This window comes from Aegilops tauschii, chromosome 7 (assembly GCF_002575655.3).
Source record: "Aegilops tauschii subsp. strangulata cultivar AL8/78 chromosome 7, Aet v6.0, whole genome shotgun sequence".
NCBI lineage: Eukaryota > Viridiplantae > Streptophyta > Magnoliopsida > Poales > Poaceae > Aegilops > Aegilops tauschii.
Genome location: NC_053041.3, coordinates 18,165,488 through 18,186,698, shown reverse-complemented (window position 1 = coordinate 18,186,698; position 21,211 = coordinate 18,165,488). Strand labels below are relative to the sequence as shown.

The 21,211-nt window shown below is 42.9% G+C and overlaps 1 protein-coding gene and 2 long non-coding RNA genes across 4 annotated transcripts; 1 reads left to right on the top strand and 2 right to left on the bottom strand.

Moving 5' to 3' along the window:
• Nucleotides 1-6,974: 6,974 nt before the first annotated feature.
• LOC141027770 (uncharacterized) lies at nt 6,975-8,006 on the bottom strand. Its single transcript, XR_012189660.1, has 2 exons — nt 7,529-8,006; nt 6,975-7,382 (listed from the first exon to the last, which is right to left on the bottom strand). It is a non-coding gene; the product is annotated as an uncharacterized lncRNA (long non-coding RNA).
• An 884-nt stretch (nt 8,007-8,890) lies between these two features.
• LOC120968438 (uncharacterized) lies at nt 8,891-10,141 on the bottom strand. The gene is made up of 2 exons (XR_005762940.2): nt 9,782-10,141; nt 8,891-9,351 (listed from the first exon to the last, which is right to left on the bottom strand). It is a non-coding gene; the product is annotated as an uncharacterized lncRNA (long non-coding RNA).
• Nucleotides 10,142-13,177: 3,036 nt separating this feature from the next.
• LOC109733915 (patatin-like protein 2) lies at nt 13,178-16,802 on the top strand. 2 transcript variants are annotated; one of them, XM_020293126.3, is made up of 5 exons: nt 13,178-13,507; nt 13,594-13,775; nt 15,299-15,470; nt 15,561-15,722; nt 16,009-16,802. In XM_020293126.3, the coding sequence occupies exons 1-5, from the start codon at nt 13,301-13,303 to the stop codon at nt 16,552-16,554; spliced, it is 1,269 nt and encodes a 422-aa protein (XP_020148715.1). In that variant the 5' UTR covers nt 13,178-13,300; the 3' UTR covers nt 16,555-16,802. The 2 variants fall into 2 exon arrangements, with proteins under 2 accessions (XP_020148715.1, XP_045086866.1); XM_045230931.2 differs by having other exon boundaries at nt 13,179-13,507; nt 15,299-15,440; nt 16,009-16,801.
• The last annotated feature ends 4,409 nt before the right edge of the window (nt 16,803-21,211 follow it).

The window sequence follows — 21,211 nt, the reverse complement described above, 5'->3', positions numbered from 1 at the left end:
TGCTCTCATGGTTTCTGCTTAGAACGAACTTGGAAATTAAACAATTTCCAATCCACTGAATCTTCTGTAGCAAATGCTCATAATATAAAAATGACAGATGCAGCTTTGAAGCTCTGTTGAGGGACAGCAACCATACAACAAACCAGGTGCTCTTTTCATTTCAGTCAACAGTCATTTTGATGCAATTGCAACCTGGAATCAAACCATACATCTAAGGCCACTGATGTTACAAGAACCAAAGAAGAATCCCTTGCCCATGCCTGATAAATCACAAGGCCCCAGTATATATACAACTTAAGGCAAATTTGCCCTAAACAGCAGAGCTAAATGGAAGACAGAACAAACTGCAGAAGCTTGAGTTGCCACCATGAAGATCTCTTACAAGGTCTAAAACTGGAGGATGAAACTAACTGAAAAGCTTATGTGCTCCTTCCACCATGAACATCCCAATCCAATCCAAGCTGCAAAAGTCTCTGCTCTCTGCTAGAAAAGGTAATTTTTCGTAAGAAGCTGGTAGAGCTGGCTTTTACTAAATCTGAGAAGTGCCAGCATCATCCCCCATATCAAAGTTTCAGAGCTTGCTGGTCAGGACTATCAACCATCAGACACGAAGAGAACATATATACTGGGCACAACCCACATAGGTTGCATCGTACTGCCACAGCTTATGAGAATAAAGTCGCTTGGATTGGGGGCATGTCCCTTCTACGGCTCACCCAACTCAAATGTGATACAACTTGTAGAATCATGGAAATAGCAGTATGCGCAGTTGCTCCTCCCTCCCCACCTCTCTGGGTTCATGCAACACAATGGCTAGCTTTTCTCGTCAGTGCTGATACATACTGCCCAGTTCTCTATCATTTCCAGCTTCACCCAATTTGTAGGTTCACTCGATAAGTCGAGGCGGGAGGTTTCAAACGTATTCCCTGTTCATGGAACAGATCGATGAAAACTGACCAGGAGAATCATATCCCCGCACCGCACAAGCAACTTCTGGGAAAGATGCCATTTGCTGGTCATGCTTCCTTCCCAATCAACTGCTAGATTCTGTATGCGAATCTGGGGTACCAAGTGTATGATAAAGAGCATGTGCTCGTAATCCATGCCGAAGACCTGGCCTTTGAAGACCACTATCTGCTTGAGCATTGCAATTTGAGGAGAACATTCCAACCAAGTGTGGCTACCAACACGCCAAAAGAAATTCTGGCATCCAGTGGTGACCAGGAGGTGCGAGTTGGGTGGCGATACAGGAGCAGTGAGGGCGGCATAATAGGACTAAGCGTATTCGTCGACCGGCAATTGTGGACGTGAGACACTAATACCTGTGAAAACAACAACGGCAAGACAGGATTGTCTGTTGGACAAGATGAGATGGCCTTAGGAAGCACCCCTGAAATAAAAACTATCCAGAGGACTCGATGGGGCATCACTATCAGCATAATGAGCAAATAGGGGAATCTGACAGCACATGTAGGTGTCTTTGTTGGCTAGATCAGTAACATAACAAGGACGTTCAAGTATGAGGCTCTTGCTAAATGGGAGGACGAGGAGAGCACAAAGGGACCTCATGTTGAAGGAGGAGAGGCGGGAAGCGTGTTGAGAATGTAGATTTGGACAGATGTGAGGAGAAGCCAGCACGCCTAGAGTGGCAGGTGGAAGCGAAGGCAAGAAAGTCAGGGAAGGATCCCAACAGATCAACAATGGAATGAAGCAGGGCATCCGGGAGTTCAGCCCAGCCTTGGAGATTGGACATTACAGGGACCGCGGACAGGTTGCTGCTTCTCTGCAGTAAATGGCGAATAAGAGAGATTAGAATAATGAGCCAGTTATTATAAGAAAAACTAAACAGAGCGACTGAGATAAATTGCTAAGAGCATGAGCAATGCATACATAGTTAGTATCGCTCCGGTGCCTACTTGATTTCAACACTGCCAGAGGGGTGTGTCTTAGTAAGAAATTGCTGGTAGTCTCAATCTCCAAAAGAAAGAATAAGATACTTCTTCCTTCTCCCGTTCTAAGAGAATAAAATTCCCTCAGACCTAGAGACACAATAAAGATGGCATTGTTTACTTGGCTGAAGGTCCCATCTTACCTTGAGAGAAGTACCAACAGACTTGTGTTTTTTCTTTTTCTTTTTGAGGATACAGACTTGTGCTTTTTGATAGCTTAGACACGGTGTGACGTGTTGATCCTTGGTACTAGCTATCTGTTGTACCACGCATAGCTCATGCTCTAAGGAAAAAAAGCTAGCATAGGCATGGTTCTGGCGATACTAGCTGTAAGTGCAGGAACGCTCCAAATTATAAGATGAAAAATGTTGTACTAGTGATACATCTTGAAATAGGCTTTCGCCCCGCTTTGTAGATAAAACAACGGTCCATACATCAAGCATCCAAGTCTCATACGGAGAACGACAGCTGTAGCCACAACACAGACAAGCCCAAGTAAGCATAAAAGAAATAGGAAAAAAAAGCCACCTAGTGGCAGCCGCCAAGTGGTACTAAGATTACGATAGCCGACTCGCTGCAGCCAGGAGCGCATCCATCATGATGCCAAGACAATCGCGGTCAGGCTGCCTCGAGAGCGGGTGCCAGTGCTGCAGTAAAGCAAGGAATTTGAAGAAGTCAGACGCATTCCTCGGAAAGACCTTCTCAACACCATTTTATTATGAGTCGTCCACAGTGTCCAAGAACAGAGTACAGAACCTTCGGCGTACCCGGAAGTTAGCTGTCTTTGTCGCAAACCTATGACAGACACAAATGAGCAGGAATTCCTACTCGCGTGAGCTCAACTTGGCAAAAAAACAATAGCTACCAGCCTACCATTGCGGAGAGCAACTAGTTAACGAGCACTCCTTCGGGAGCCTCGCAACTACCAGCGCCACTTGGCGCGCTCTCAGCCATTCACCACGTGTCGCGCTCTGGATGCTCCCTTCTGATTTCGTTTTTTTATTTTTTTCGCACGCGTTTTCGGCTTTCTAAACGGTTTTTTTCAGATTTTTTTGACGTTTTGGTTTTCCGCCGGTCTTTCTTAGCTTTTCAATGAAAAAAAAAGTTTTCAAAAAAAAATTACGTGAAAAAACGCGTTTTGTTTTTATCTCTTTCGCGAAAGTCACGGTTTTTCTTATGTGAGAGGCACGATTGTGCTTTAGCGAGAGTCACGGCCGTGCCTTTCGAAAACGGAAAAAAAATACGCGTTTTCTGTTTTTTTTTTCTTTCGTGAGAGTCACGGTTTTGCTTCCGCGAGAGGCACGGTTGTGCTTTCGCGAGAGTCACGGCCGTGCCTCTCGGAAAGGGAAAAACAAAACTCCTTTTCTGTTTTTTTTCTTTCGCGAAAGTCACGGTTTTACTTGTGCGAGAGGCACGGTTGTTCTTTCGCGAGAGTCATAGTCGTGCCTCTCGGAAAGGGAAAAAATACGCGTTTTCGTTTTTTTTTCTTTTGCGAGACTCACGGTTTTGCTTTCACGAGAGGCACGGTTGTGCTTTTGCGAGAGTCACGGCCGTGCCTCTCGGAAACGAAAAAAAAAACGCGTTTTCTTTTTTTTCCTTCCACGAGAGTCATGGTTTTGCTTCCACAAGAGGCACAGTTGTGATTTCGCGAGAGGCACGGGCGTGCCTCTTTCGGAAAGGGAAAAAAACCGTGCTCCCGGTTCGGTTTTTTCGTTCGTTTTTTTCATGAAAAAAATTCGTCAAAACCTATCAACATGTGATCTAGATTTGAAGATCTCGACGCGAGAAATCCAATGGTGAAGACGGTTCAAGATTTGGACGCACGGTTTAAGAGATAAAACATTTTAAATAAACGGATCACCGAAAAAAGGGAAAACTCCCAGGTTGCGACAAGTGGCACGCTGCATGTGCGCCACTTGTCGTGACCTGGAAGGTGGAGTGCTCTTTGCAACGAGTACTCCTTAATTAGTGATTTCGACCATTGCGGCAGCCGGCAGATGTGGGTGGCTCGGCATCCCCAGGCCCAAACACACCCATCGGCCTATTTCTTTTTTCTTTTTCTTTTTTGCAGTGAATCCATCCGCCTATTCCACAAAACAAAAGAACAGTCAAGGATCAGGGAATCAATGAACCAACCAATGATTTGTGCTTGGTGACTGGAAATCTGGAATCTCTGCGGCACAGGAGAACTACGATGTACCAGTCACTCGCGGTGCCCCTGGATGAAGTTGTGGTCGAGGTCGATGTACTTGACGTATATCTGTTGAAGGGCGAGGCCGGGTTGGAGGCCGCCATCGACGGATCGGAGGTGACCTGGACTCGCCGTTGTGCCGGACACAGTTAGCGGCGCAGGACGGGCAGATTGTGGCGGAGGAGCACCTCACGCTAAGATGGATCCGACGCCGGCTCGACGACACACACCGGAAGGGGGAATCCTGGTAAGGGGCGGAGGTGACCTTGACTGGCGGTTTTGCCGGAGGCAGTGAGCGGCGCAGGATGGCCGGATTGTGCCGTCGTGGACTAGAAAAGGAGAAAGTTTTTCTGTAGGGAGGAGAGGTGGATGTGTGACCTTGCGCAACACTGAATCAGGTAGAGTGACGCAAAGAATGCTGATGTGGCAGATATGCTGATATGGATAGGCTGCATGTCAAGAGAAATAAAATATTGGGGATCAACTATTTAGGTATTATAGATAACAAAATGCAACTTCATTCGCAACAATCTTCCCTCAGTGATAAACTAAGGTATCAATTGATGGAAGCACTATTCTCTACACCAATCTACGGTCCAACACAAAATAAGGTACCACTTGTGCCCCCAACTAGTGCGGGAGTCAACCTCACTAGCATTGCTAGATGTAATGAGTAATTAATGTATAGTGTGGTTGGAAGTATTTTTCTATTTTTGAAATAATTAAATGTTGAAAACAAAAGGGGTGCACCGAGCTGGAGCTTAGCCACTATTTTCCCTAAAGAAAAGACAACCGTTTTCTTATATGATAAATTGAACCACGTTTAATAGGTTCACTCAATAGCAGCTCTCCCAATAATAAGGTGCATAAAGGTGATATAAAAGTACATCACTGGGTCAACAATCTTTTTATCCTTAGTGACAATAATACAATACAAGCATTTTCTATTTACTATCACTAAGGTAGCTTGTAATATTAAACTCAACTAATGCACACCACTCTCCTATTGATTATCCATCTAAACAGGCCAAGGATCAACTAAGCAATCGAAGAGCAGTGTACATCTATAAACTATGTATAAGTATCACAAATAATATCGTCATGAAGTAATAATTCCTAATTCATCACGTAAGCATAAGCATTGCAAAGAGTACATCATTGTATTACAATCATGTTGGTCAGCTCATGTGATTATTGTGCTGAGGAACGTGGGAGGGATTAAATCATGTCTACTACCCCCTCCGTCTGAAATTATTTGTCGCGGAAATGGATGTATATAAACGTATTTTAGTTCCAGATACATGCATTTGTATCCATTTCCGCGACAAGTAATTCGGGACGGAGGGAGTACTATAAGCCCATAGTCCAAGGGATGGACTACTCCAACTTCACTAGGGGAGCAGCAAAGATCAATGTTGATGAAGAGAACAACAAATTCCTCTTTGGCAGAGTACCATAACATGTTTGTATACGATAACACCTCAAAATGTGGAGTGGAAGCAACACAACTTTGGGATTTATTAATGATGTAAGTCTTGAGGTATATAAAGACAAGAGGCACCATAGACGGGACCTCACAACCTTGAGGAAGTCCAGCCCTAGGGAAACATGCCAAGCTTTCTTACTCAATAACAAGGTTTTTTGAAGTATATCACGAAGATGAACTAGCCAAAGAAGACGTCTCTCAAAGCTAAACCATTTCTTGCTAGACTCCCCGCTTCGATTTCTGAAGGTACATATGTGACACGTTGCACTTGTTAGTGTAGACAAGTTTTAGGATATATTTTTTGAAACTATGATGTTTTTATAGAAAATTCGGAAACTATATGATGTAATGCATAAAAATCAAATCTATGACCCCCCGTCGGCATCCTCTTGTCCTAAGAGGAGATTTTCGGTCTACTCTTGGCCGAAGAAGGGTCTTCGGTCTACTTTTGGCCGAAGAGAGGTGGAACTGGGCCGAAGAGCTGTTTTTGGCTTCGTTTAGGCCGAAGAGTTGTCTTCGGTCATTTGTGGGCCAAAGAGTCCTCTGGAACCCACCTCTTCGCGTAAACGATGGGCCGAAGTTGCATGGGAGGCTCTCTTCGGCTTATGTTAGGCTAAAGTGTTTTTTTTTTGCAGTTTGACTTATGAATCCAACTGAATCCCGCCAACTCAATCCGGCCAATCCTTTTTCGCCGTTCTTTCCCGCCAACTCTTTCCCGCCGTTCTTTCCCGCCGTTCTTTCCCGCCATCTTCTCTTCTCTACCTATAAAACTCCCTCCACACTAAGGTAGGTAAGCAGTCTAGTGTAGTCTGGTCAAGATGTCCGGTTATCCTTTTGATCGTAGTTTTCATCCTAGGATGAGCCAATGTCTTCTGAGATTAGCCAGCGATTTCAAGATAGATAATAGGGTACTTCCATGGGACGAACTCCTTAGTAGTGACACCGTACTGAATGAGTTGGCTCACGCGTTAAGTAGGTGTGGGTGGCCTGCAAGGACCTATGAGGAGATATAGAAAGAACTTGTCAGGTTGCATGGAGGGTGGAAGAAGCAACATCATATGAGTGAAACTTTCCTAAAGATTGCAGCCGAGCATACTTATTTATGAACAACCGACATCAAAGACGAAGACGATATCTTCATGCCGAGCATGAAGGCCAAGAGCACCGCATCATCGAAGGGCAAGAGTACCACATCGTCGAAGGGAAAGAGTGCTGCATCGACGGAGGATGAGGATGATGCCTTCATGTAGTTTGTAAGCTGTATTTTTTAAGTTCAGCCGTACCGTATTATTCAGATGTACTTGTATCTTAATTATATGTTGCAGTCTCTTTGGAGATGTAACAGGAATAACAATGCAAATTAATAGTAATATGTCTCTTGCATACATAGGTAGATATATGTCTCTTGATCAGATAGAAGCAAGTGCGATAGAAACACATACATGCATGAAGCATGTCTCATACATAGATAATTTCTCACACATGATAAAAGTCAAAAACTAACATAGATAATGACTCATACATAGATAACCATATCACTGCTGGGGTCGACGACGAATCTGTATCTCCCTCGGACAAGGACCGGAAGGTGATAAGCACTCACGCGGTGGACGAGCCTCACGATAGCCATGACCATAGATAACCTCGCCTGTCACTGTTTGTGTTTCCTGCGTCGGTGGAGGTCGTGGAGTGTGAAGCACTGTATGCGAGAAGTCATAAGTGTTTGCAGCTTGGTCGTCGTCGTCGCCGTCGCCCTCTAAGAACAAAGCAGCACCACTAAGCATCGGTGACTGCACTGAATGCATGAACAATTGCGACTGGTTGTTGATTGTGGTAAAGTAAAACATATAAAATTGATTTGTGAACCTAGAACGTTTAAAAGAATGTACAAAGTAGTGTTACCTAGTTCCATTTGATGCTGCTAGTAAGAGCTCCCTGGTTGTGAAGGAGGTGGCTGATGCCAGGAAGAGGTCCCTGGTTGTGAAGAACGTGGTTCTAAACGGTGCACAGATGGTCATGGTTCTGGACGGTGCACAGAGGGTCGTGGTTCTGAACACTGCAGAGAGGGACATGGCGGACATGTGCTGGACGAGGAACTGAAACATCCAAAGATCGTCTACATGTAACAGTAAATCATGCGTAGCTTCTCATCAAAACGGCTCAACCATGAGAGTTGGTCTCGTTGTGAGATAGTATCTCCCCTCTCAACCCGCTGCATTAAAGCGGAAACCTCCTCTCACGCCTCGCTTTGTCAAGTCACCATGTACACGAAGAGTCAACCAATTAGGTCCTCGCTGTATGATGATAACCCACAAGTATTGGGGATCGCAACAATTTTCGAGGGTAGAGTATTCAACTCAAATTTACTAATAACTGTAACTCCTGCCTGTTGGGACAACAGAGATAAGCCAAAGAAAGCAGGAACCTTTCTGTGTGTTTTTTTACAAAAAAAGAGGGGGGGGGGGGGGGGTTCATACCTCGTACGGTCCTCTATCATCTAGACACCAAGTGTTACTTACATCTTTCATGGTACCACTGAAAATTCATTGTACATCCTACAGCAATTAAGGGAGCGTACATTTGAGCATTCTATGCTAACATAATATTGCACCTTGCTTGGCAACAAATTAGAAGACACAAGTTACTGAGGAACAGAAACTCACACTTAGTGATTCGTCGATCTGCTCTGCTCCCATGGTTTCTGCTTAGAACGAACTTGGAAATTAAACAATTTCCAATCCACTGAATCTTCTGCAGCAAATTCTCATAATATAAAATCAATCCAGATGACAGATGCAACTTTGAAGCTCTGTTGAGGGACAGCAACCATACAACAAACCAGGTGCTCTTTTCATTTCAGTCAACAGTCATTTTGATGCAATTGCAACCTGGAATCAAGCCATGCATCTAAGGCCACTCATGTTACAAGAACCGAAGAAGAATCCCTTGCCCATGCCTGATAAATCACAAGGCCGTAGTATATATATAACTTCAGGAAAATTTGCCCTAAACAGCAGAGCTAAACAGAAGACATAACAAACTGCAGAAGCTTGAGTTGCCACCATGAAGATCTCTTACAAGGTGCAAAACTAGAGGATGAAACTAGCTGCGAAAGCTTAAGTGCTCCTTCCACTATGAACATCCCCTATCCAATCCAAGCTGCAAAAGTCTCTGCTTTCTGCTTGAAGAGGTAATTTTTCGTAAGAAGCTGGTAGAGCTGGCTTAAAGATGAACAACATTATCAGACATGCTGAACCAAGAGGCTAGAAACCGAGAACAAATCCATTATTATACTCCAACCAAATCTGAGGAGTGCCAGCATCATCCCCCATATCAAAGTTTCAGAGCTTGCTGGTCAGGACTATCAACTATCAGACCCAGTGGCAAAGCCACGTTCAAGCAGTGTGGTCACTTGACCACACAACATTTTGGTGAAACTCTTAACTACAAGTAAAAATTATGCAGAAGATGGTAGAAAATTTGTAAATACACATGTATTTGACATCACAAGTTCAAAATTGACATCACATACTTGAACTTCTGGCACCGCCACTGATCAGACCCGAGGAGAAGGCAGCACGCCAAGGGTGTCAGGTGGAAGCGAAGGAAAGAAAGTCAGTGAAGGATCCCAACAGATCAACAATGGAGTGAAGCAGGGCATCCGGGAGTTCTGCCCAGCCTTGGAGCTTGGAGACGGCAGGGACCGTAGACAGGTTGCTGCTTCTCTGCAGTAAATGGAGAATAAGAAAGATTAGAAGAATGAACCGGTTATTTAAAAACAATGAGTGACTAAGATAAATTGCTAAGAGCATGAGTAATGTATAAATTTATCATTACCCAGTTACTTGGTTAATTGGTTCCTGCTGTCTATGTAAGAAATTACTCCAGGAGGAAGAACAAAATATTACTTCCTTCTCCCACTTAATAATAACACAATGAAATTCCTAGAGATACAATAAAAATGGCATTGTTTATTTGACTATACGGCTCAACCCCTTGGCTTTCAGTTCAACAGAAATAAACTGAAGTTCCTCCTACAGAACAAGAAAGAGCATCTCAATTGGTTCTAGGGTTCCTGCGTCAGATTGTCCGCTCCAGGGTGCTTGGGGGCGGCAGGAGAGAAGGTGGCCGGATAGTCCTAGGGAGCGCACGTACCTCGAGGGAATCGGAAGGAGAAGCGTTGGCGACGGTGACGGTGTCGACGCGGCGGAGGCCGCGGCGATCTCCTCCGGCGACGGCCATTGTTCCCCCCACACTCTGCTTCCGCTCGTTTTTTCTTCTTCTTTGGATCCTCCTCTGCTTCCGCTCGTAAACGGAGCGAGTGAGAGTGAGAAATGTGGACGTGCTTAATTTGGGCTGGGCTGGACCGGATAGCTTATTAGACCGGGCCATAAAATCCTCTTGTTTTATGTTTGGGCTTGGCTTTTAGTTCAAACAGCTCGAGAAAATCCTCTTATTTTCCATTTTTCACTCTCCACTGTGATGGTGATTGTTGTAATAGAAAAGAAATCAAATCTTTCTATGTTGTGCATTCCAAATAAGAAAGGGGGATTGAGATTTATGGACCTACACATTTTTAATCTTGCTACGTTAGCAAAGCATTGTTAGCGACTAGTTCAGAACCCAGATTCTTTGTGTGCACAAGTTTTAAGTGCAAAATATTACCAAGAATTGCATCAAAACGCACTTGGCACTGATCCAAACTCCGAGGAATAAGATGCTGGTGCCGACTCCTTGTTCTTGTCCTCGCTGACGACGATGCACGTCGTCCTCTTCCTGAGGCTCACGTCCGGCCACATGACTCCTTTCCCAAAGCTTGCCGAGCTAAGGCTCCATGGAGTCTGAAATTTTTCGAGAAGAAAAACAGAAATCAACATTTTAAGTCCAAACTAATTCTGAAAGAAAACTATACACGATGTGAGCTACACAAAAAGGACAAATTCAAGTATTTCTATGATGAATAATACATGTGCTAGAGATACATGATTTTGTTTTTTTTTGTGTGTTTCGTTCAAGTATTTTTATAGTGTATAATACATTAGTGGGATTGTCTTTTTTCCTCTAGCAGGTTATTACAGTTGGTTGCTTCATTTTGTTCTTATCTAAGTTCTCTTCGGATTTAATTATGCTTTGGTGATGTTTTGTACATTCGTATATCATGATGGGGTGCTGCTAGAGACAATATGTGTGCTAAGAGGAGAGTAGGGTTGTTCAGCGCATGGTTGTGGTGTTATTACACATTTCGATCTCGGTGTCAACCGGTGGTCGTTGTGTGTGCCATTTGGGAGCTCGTATTCCTTGCTGAAAACCGTGGAATTGCTGTTATAATGTTCACATGGGCCAACCCATGAAGCTCCCGCTCGCTCATCTTGGCTCCCTGCTCCACTCGTGGGTTTAGATATTTTTTTTGTCGCTTTCTCTACCGCTATTTTGTAAAATTCCAGCTATTATTTCAACCTTTTGAAAAATATTGGATATTAAAAAATATTGGACTTTAAAAATGTTCAAAAATTAGAAAACATGGTTATAAATAATCATGAATTTGAATAAATATTCAAAATTTCGAATAAAGTTCGCAAATTTATTTTTTTACAAATTTTGAAAAAATCCATGAACTTTAAAACTATTCATGAATTTATTTATTTCTTGAATTTTACAAAAAAAACATTTTTTCTAAATATTAACGAACTTTAATAGATATTCATGAATTAAAGTGCGCCAAAATTATAAATAGAAAGAGAAGAAAAAACCAGAATAACTAAAAGAAAAAACAAACAGGAACCATCAACAAACTTTTTCTGATGATATGTTTTCTTTACACACAAGGGGGCAGGTCTTAAACTTTTTCTGATGATATTTTTACTTACCATAGACTAATCCCGACCAGCAAGTCTTTCACCGAGAACATCATCTTCCATCCTCACCTAGTCACCCTCATGTTAACTAGTGACATAATTAGGTCATGGGAAAGGAAACAGATGAGTTAACTACACGTATGAGGTACCCTCGCATTTTTTTGAATTTTTTTTGAATTTTCCGACGATGTTCGTTCAGTGAGAAGAGACGTTACATTCGACTACGAAATGGTCTGTGAGACTTCGTCAATCTCAAAATATTGTGTCGGCTAGTAGGAGCAGGATGTGTGTGTCTGTGTTCATAAGGGTAATTGTATATGCGTCTACGTGAGCCTCTGCATTATACAGTGTTAAAAAAAAACACTCTCGGTACACGTACGTACCTGGCAAAAAAAACTACACCTACGTACCATGTGATGGATACGTACTACGTGTCCATGGGAGCATCAGCGCCATCGCTACGTACGTAAGCGGATAACATAAGTTAAACGGCCGAAACACCTGCACGCGCGCTACTGGATCCAGTTGGTACAGAAAGAGCGTGGACGGTGCGCACGTACATACATATATTCCTTCCTCCGAGGCATCGACCATGACGGGCTGAGGTCGATGGATGCATGGGCCCCGCCCGCCCCCGCGGGCTCGGCTTAGTAATCGGCTAGGCTAGAGCGTGTACAGCCGGCCGGGCACCTCAAGCAGTTCGCAAACGTCCGCACGAACAACCTAATCAGTGTTCAGTTGTGAAAAACCAACCTCGACGAACGCTTTAAATCATCCTCAAACGTTCAGGCTATCTGACGCCTCTCATATACAGACCAAATATGAGGCGGATATAAAACGGCACGGGCGTTTCCGCCACGTCGGCTTTGCCCAGCCTGCCACACACGTGACCCATAAATATTATCATTCGGAAAATCCTAGACCGCAGTCAATCCAAACTCCATTTCATTCCCCTCTCCATCAGTCCACTTCTGATCCGCTCCGAACCCATTTGATGGCCGGTGACCAAAGCAGCGTAGCCTCCGGTGTGAAATCCGGCCCCGACAACGACTGATCGAGCCTGCTCCGTGAAGCGGAGCTCGACGATGTCGAGGAGGGCACCCTTCACGAAAGTGGAGACGGATGCGCGACGCCTTTGGTGCAAGAATGCAAGGCGCTCTGACTCGCCATCGAGTTGTCGGAGCGCAAGGCAAACAAGGACGTGGCGGCGAAGGCGAAGGCGGCCTGCCATGCGAAGGAGCAGAACTGCCTGCTTCGCAGGCTGTCGGGCAAAATGTACAGCTCCGACTCCGACCCGACGGACGGCTCCACCTCCAGCTCCAACGACGACGCACCTCCGCATGCCGACGCCAACTTGGAGGAGGGGCACAACCGCGCCGGCTACCAGAAGGGAAGAGGATGGCGAGGAAATGGTGATTTCTGGCGATGAAATGTTGATTCGATGAACCGCGTGTTGATCATGTTTTACATAGCGTTGCATGGTTTTGAGGTTTCGAATATGAGGAACGCAAGTGTGAAAGCAAAAATATGAGGCGTGCCCAATCAGTGTCGGACGTTTAAGGGCCTGAATTTGCTATGTTTTATTGTAGATGCTCTAACACCTGACTACACTTTTGACTTTTCCTAGCTAGCTAGCGAGAGACCCAGGATGGAATAAACTCCCGCTGTAAATAAATGTAAGCCGTTTTAGATCACTATCCCTGCATCCGCGCGAGAGTATAAATATGTTAGCACATACTATATGCATCGACCAACTCAACTAACTACACCGATCGATCGTCAGTCTAGCTTTAGCTAGTAGTGATCGATCTGAGTGAGGATGCGACGGCCGGAGCAGAGCAACGGGCCCCTGACCCTTCAGAACCCGGCGAGGCGGGCGCTCAGCGGCCGCGTGCCGTCGCTCGCCACTCCCAAGTCGCCGCCGCCGGCGTATGGGAGCATCGTCACCGTGCTGAGCATCGACGGCGGCGGCGTCCGCGGCATCATCCCCGGGACTATCCTAGCTTTCCTCGAAGAAAAGCTCCAGGTAACTCAGTTCTCTGACCTCCATCATGCTGCTGCTTGCGTCTACTGTTGCTGGGTCTGTCACGTGTGTGATGTCCATCCATACAGGAGTTTGATGGACCGGACGCGAGGATCTCAGACTACTTCGACGTGATGGCCGGGACGAGCACCGGAGGGTTGGTGACGGCCATGCTCACCGCGCCCAACGCCGACGGCCGTCCGCTCTTCGCCGCCAAGGACATCAATGACTTCTACATGGAACACTGCCCAAATATCTTCCCTCCGGTCAGGTCAGCAAGTCTATATTTTTCTATACATGATATTCTATTGATTTATAATATACACGCATAACTAAGATGTATGCATGCAACTGCGAGTGAGTCCGTGTACTATATAATCCGCATAACCCACAAATAATAATAATAATAATAATAATAATAATAATAATAATAATAATAATAATAATAATAATAATAATATCAGCATCATACACATGAATGATACTAGAGGATAATAAGCGCTTCGTCGCGCTATTCTTTATTTAGGGGTCTAGCAGGTTATTGCAGTGGATTGTTTCGTTTTGGTTTTATCTATGTTGTCCTGGGTTTTAATTATGTTATGGTGGTGTTTTTTCATTCGTATATCACGATGGGGGTGCTGCTAGAGACTTTTCTTTTCTGAGAAGAGAGTAGAGTTGTTTCGTGTGTGGTTGTGGTGTCCATACACATTTCGATCTTGCTGTGATCGTGTGTCAGACCATTGGGCCGGCCCACGAAGCTCCCGCCCACTCAGCTTGGCTCCCTGCTCAACTTGCTTGCTTAGCATTTTTTCCCTCTCGCTCAACTGCTATTGTACAATAAGCTTGCCATCATTTTGTATTTGAAAAAACTCGTTAAATTTAAAGATGTTCACGGATTTTTTTTAAAAATCTTGGATTTTTAGAAATGTTTCATATAAAAAAAACATGATTTTTAGAAATGTTTCAGATAAAAAAACATGAATTGTACAAGGTGCTCAGATATTTTTAATATTTTCATAGATTTGAAAAATATATTGACAAATGTGAAATAGAGGTCACATATTAAAAAACACAAGCTGCAGAAATGTTCATGAACCTTTAAAGTATTAATAAATTTATTTATTTCTTGGATTTATGAAAATGTTTACAATTTCTTAAAGTGGTCACATATTTTAATAAATGTCTATGAATTCAAATATGAAAAACTAAAACAAGGAAAAGAAAAAGTAATAATAAAGGGATAAACAAACATGAGCCATCAACCAACGACACTTACCGTTATGGGTGGGGCCAGCTATCCTACTCCCATGGCCCCCGACGCACCGGGGGCTCCAAATCTAGAGAGCTTAATACGTTACTAGTATTTTTTCTAAATGTTCCAAATTAAAAAACCGTGATTTCTAAATAATATTTGGATATTTATAAAATATTCATGGATTTTAAAAAATATTTACAAATTTAAAAAATATCCACAGACATTAATAATGTTCATGAATTTAGAAATATTCATGAATTTAATTTATTATTGAATTAAAAAATCATATTTTTTAAAAAATTCACAAAAATAAATCAATAAACATTATTATTATTAATAATAATAATAATAATAATAATAATAATAATAATAATAATAATAATAATAATAATAATAATAATAATAATAATAATAAAACAGGAAGCAACAACACACAACCTTGCGGGCGGTTGCAGTGTCCCCCACAAACCACGAGGCACCTGGATGCTCCAAATCAAGAGAGCTTATAGTATCTTAACCGATATCAATTATGTTTGTAGCAAAGGGCCTTCCGGATTGTTCAAGAGCATGACCGGACCCAAGTACGATGGTGATCACCTCCGCTCGGTCGTCAAGGAGCTGCTCGGGGACACGCGAGTCGATCAGACGCTTTCAAACATTGCGATCCCCACCTTCGACAATGTATGTGATGAACATACAATGTATGTTCGTGTATGTGATGAACATAAACCTATGGGGCTACGTCCGTGTATCACTCTATCTCTCTCTGTGCATAGCTAATTACCGAATTAAAATGTACAGGCCATGAAGGATGTCTCCAAGAACGCTCTTCTATCAGATGTCTGCATCGGCACGTCTACTGCACCGACCTACCTCCCCGGCCACCATTTCGAAACGAAGGATGAGGACGGTAAGCCACGAGCCTTCAACCTCATTGATGGAGGAGTCGCGTCAAACAATCCGGTGAGTTGTGCATGCATGTCAACTCAAACTGACAATGAATGTGATTGAGGCTTGATGAGACTTTGCTGACAACCTCTATTAATTAGGCTTATAAATACTGTGTTCTGTTAAAACTCATCAATTAGATCATCACTTATCGATAATTAGCACTATGTTTGTATAGTGTCCGTCAACCCACCCTACTTGCATCCCTAATCTACAACCGCTAACCTATGTGACATGATTATGTGTTGTGGTATCAAAGTATTGTTCTCGGTCTAATATTTGAAAAATGGCATGCGCACAGACGTTGTTGGCAATGACCGACGTGAGCAAGCAGATCTTGATGGGAAACCCTGACTTCTTTCCTATCAAGCCGGCGGACTACGGCAAGTTCATGATCCTTTCATTGGGCACTGGAGCGGCTAAGATCGAGGAGAAGTTTGACATCGCCCAGTGCAGCAAGTGGGGCGTCCTCGGGTGGCTCTACAACAGGGGTGCCACTCCCATCATCGACAGCTTCAGCCAGGCTAGCACTGACCTTGTCGACATCCATGCCTCTGTGCTTTTCCAGGCACTTCACTGCGAGAAGCGCTACCTCCGGATCCATGACGATGGGCTCAATGGTGAAACAGCCTCTGTCGATGTGTCCACGTCGGAGAACCTCAACAGGCTCGTTGACATTGGCAAGTCGTTGCTGAAGAGGCAGGTGTGCAAGGTGAACGTCGAAACCAGCAAGAACGAGCCTGACTCTAAAAATAGGGGCACCAACGAGGAGGAGTTGATCTATTTCGCACGCATGTTGTCAGAAGAGCGCAAAGCCAGGCTTCTCAAGGAGGGTGACCTAGCTTGAGACTTGATATATGAACACCCCCCCGCCCTAGAGTTGGAGAGTACCACGAGTGCTAATGTTTATAGCTCGCCAAAAAAGAGAGGGCTAATGTTTATATATGTTCATTTTCTGTAGATATAAACACGGGAACAATGTCACTCTCCGAGTAGGAGAGTACAAGTAATCACCGAATTCTAGTTGCTATATATGTACATGCATGTGTTCTAAGACATACTGTGAGTTGCATCAGAATAAACGACGTGCATGTTACCTCTAGTATTTATACTTAGATACTAAAGATACTGAAATTATGAATTATTTTTACCTCATTTTTTCTTTCTTATCCGTTTCTAGGCCGTGAAAGTCCAATTTTTCCATCTTGGGATTGGTTACTGGCTCCAATTTGATATAATTGTTTTGAGAACTCGTGGGCGGATTAATGAGCTGTTCGGTTCGTTAAGGCTCAGCTCGTTACGCTTATGAAGCAAAAAAAAAATCTGCTATGTTCATTTGAAGCTCGTAAGCTCGTGAGCCCCCGCGAGCAGTCGTTAATAGACTACAAGGTGTTACGGCCTACGTGATGAGAGTGTGATTGTGATTTTTATGAAGTAATATGGCGACCACAAGAGGAGACACGCTAATTGATGGGTTGAGGTGCCACGAAAATGTTGTCACTTATGATAAGAATGTGTTGTGATGTCCTAATGAGCTTAATGTGTTGCTCATGAAACTCGTTAGCTCGTTCATTGAGCTTGTTAAGTTTAACGAGCTGAAATGATTGTCTCTATTCATTATGAGCCGAGCTAAGAGTTTAACGAATAAGCAGGACCTTCAATGGGGTTGTGGCCTTTAACAGTAAGTTCTAACCATGTGTGCTAGTAGCAGAGTACTAGGCGTACCACTTAACTGAAATAATAAGTACTACCTGTTTGTAATATATGTTGTTCAAACTACCGTAAATTGAAATAGTGAGTTGATATGTACTCCCTCCGTTCCAAATTACTAGTCGTGGTTTTAGTTCAAATTTGAACTCAAACCATGACGAGTAATTTGGAACGGAAGGAGTACTACTAGCTTACTATCTATTATGCTAATGTATGGTTGTGTTTCAGTGGGTAATTCGACATGGCTCACCATGGGTAAAATTCCATTGTCAGAACAGCGTCTCTGGACCAAGCACGGGACATGACTGCTACTGGGGTGAGTGGTAGGAGGAAAGGTAACTGCGTTGCCGGAGAGGAAGGCCGGGAAGATCCCAGCGGCTGTGGTGCCCACGTACAGATCCATCACTAGTTGCACAAGTTCTCTGCGTAAGCAGTTCAACAGCAAGGAATAATCCTCTACATAAGTGACGTCCTGATTTATGGTAGACATATGACATTTTTAGATATAATAGAATAAAATTCTGGCACGACGAAACTGGCATGGCTCCAAGACATGTGTCTTTTGCCAACATGACGAGTCTATCAAACACCTATTTTTTGAGTGCAAGTTCGCTCGGGCAGTTTGGGCTACGGTCCAAGTAGCTTCGAATTTATATCCACCACGTAGTGCACGGAATATGTTCGGCAACTGGTTACGGGGTATAGATAAACAATTTTCTGCACATATTCTTGTGGGAGCGGCGGCCTTATGCTGGGCAATGTGGCTTACCAGGAATGATGTGGTTTTTAACAATAAATGTGTCTCATCTCCTATGCAGGTTATTCATGTTTGTACACGATGGCTCCGTACTTGGTCTATCCTGCAGAAGCCGGAAGACAGGGACATTTTTATGATGGCGTCTACACGGCTGGAGCGTACGGCCAGGGAGGTTTTCTACCCCCATGGATGGCGGTGTGATTTACGGATAGGATTTACCGCTCCTTAGGCTGGACACGATTTATTGCTTGGCATTGTATCAAATTATTTTATTTTTAGGGTGCTCTGGATTTTTTGGCTGTGTGCATCTAGCTATGCAGAGGCCGGGCTTTCTTTTGACATGATTGTATCATCTCGATATATCTATTCAATGAAATGTCCTTTATCGAAAAAAAAATTAGGGACATTTACATAAGCATTGACTATTCTAAGGGCAAGCAAACATTGACCCAGAGATGAACCAATGGTGCAAAGTGTGATAAACAACATAGTTTATTTTGCCCCTCTTTCTTCACAAATCCGCACGTTTCCCAAATTTTAGATAATGAATCACACTAATTGGAATCTTTGATCATCGACATGCATAATGGGTTGACTTGGTGCAAAATGTAGTAGTACTTTTTGACGCTGACCGATCGATCAATCTGTAATCTGCCGCCCAGGCACACTATTGGGCATTCGGAATGCACTTCCATATGCACGTATGGATGGGTGCATCGTGATCTGAGCTAGCCTGGCGCTAGCTCTCACCTCTACAGGTGTACTTGTCGATTACTATACATACTGTCTGTTGTTAAACAGATCTTTTGATTGTACTAGCACGAAAGAAATTTTAGATCCTTCGTTTGAAAGTAAAGAAGCAGAGAGCCTAATCTGACATAAAAAATCGGCTCTTAGTCTCAAAATAATTTAATATTAATAGATTTTTTATTTATTTTTTATTTCCAACATCTGATTTCTAAAAACTAAGCCAGAAAATTTGTAGCGAGAACAGGTATAGGTGTCCCATTTTTCAAGTTCGAGCTAAATACTTTGTTCTTTTTTTTTCTTGGGTCAAATGGAAAAATATGATCATGATATTGTGCAGAAATGGAAAATTGTGGTCATGATTTTTTTTTCAATTCTACTACTTAAATCACATGTTCAGATATTCAATGTGCATTAAATCACTCCATGCAAGGATCAACAAAAATCTAAGCAATGCATGTAGAAGTTCCTGGTCATTTAGTGATCATGCATGAATGCGTTAAACTTAATGCAGTGGTAAACACATATGTTTAGAAAAATGAACGTACTAATTAAGTACTTTTGCAAGCTACCTTGGTTGGAAAGATTTTCAAATATTAATCGGAGTGGAGGGAACATATATGGTAGTCATTCCATGGAATATTTTAGAAATAAAACAAATGAGTCATGCATTCATGCAGTGCAAGGTCTAAATCATAAAATTAACGGCAAGAGCTTTCATGCACCTGCTAACCTGAAAATCTGAAATCTCATATCCTTGCTGGCTTCAAGATGAAAATCATTTTTATGCATACGGAACAGAGATGAACAGAGTATATCAGATTTGATCAGGGCTCCTCTCAAGCTGAAGTGAGAGAACACACATATACATACAATAGTGGCGGATCCAGGACCTAGGCCGGGGGCCTGAACAACAAACACAGTGTTCACTGTAGCATCTCGGGCACTGTTGCGGCACTGTATCAGCCTTGCCCGGGGCTTGGCCCAATCCTAGCTCCGCCCCTGCATACACCCCTTGTTGACATCAAGGTTTCCATAATTCTCTCCCGACAATAGAATTTTACATCCTAGATGGATGAGACAAATTAATATAATCAGATTATGTTCTCTAGAAAAAGAGAAAGATCCAACGGAGTACACAACATCCTCAGTGCTCCATATACGCACAATACTCTCGTGGGTATTTATTTTTATCTCAATGTTAGACTCTTATTCAGTTGACACCATTTGAAAAATTAAGTTATCCTGATACTAACACTAGTGCATTCGCAATAAAATAAATGATACTAACACTAGTGTAATCTTACAAACAAAATTTGTCTCTGCCACTTTACTGTTCCCACTGTTTTGGAACAGACTACAAACTCCTAACCAGAGCTGCAACAAATAATTCGGTGATATATGGGGTGATACCAAGTGTCTGCTCTTTTGCATCCTTCTGAGGCAATGCCATTCATGTGCCCGTGACAACATCTTCTCATAGACTGTTTGATTGTGTTGTAACAAAATACCTTTTTTTGACTTGAAGAAAATACATATTTCATGTTACAAATCGATTTAAATATGCACAATTCAAACTTGGGTGTCCTGAACAACCGAAATGATTCCCACAAACAATTATTAGTTGCCTAAATGATAACGCTCCAGATCGACATCACAAATAGAAGAGACATACCAGTAGTGTCACAAGACGACACTTCCAGAGAAGCAAATTACAGTGAATCAAACCAATGTATTCACTGAAAAAAAAACCTCTATGACACCCAGTTTTGTTTCAGCACAGAGTCTTCTAATGCTGCACAAAGCAGGCTCTTTTTTCTTCAAAATCAAAGACCAAATCAAACCTGATGCAAGCCTACCTTCAAAATCAATATCGTGCAGCTCCACTTGAATAACATCACTTAGTTGAGGGACGACTACACAGAGTTTGGATTTCGTCCGAAATTCGTCCATCTCATCCAGGCCCGGTACAAATATAAGCCGACCAACTTTTTTAATGGAAATATGCCCTAGAGGCAATAATAAAATGGTTATTATTATATTTTCTTAATCATGATAAAGGTTTATTATTCATGCTAGAATTGTATTGACTCGAAACTTAAATACATATGTGGATACATAAACAAATACTGTGTTCCTAGTAAGCCTCTACTAGACTAGCTCGTTGATCAAAGATGGTTAAGATTTCCTAACCATGGACATGAGTTATCATTTGATAACTGGATCACATCATTAGGAGAATGATGTGATGGACAAGACCCATCCGTTAGCTTAGCATATGATCATTCAG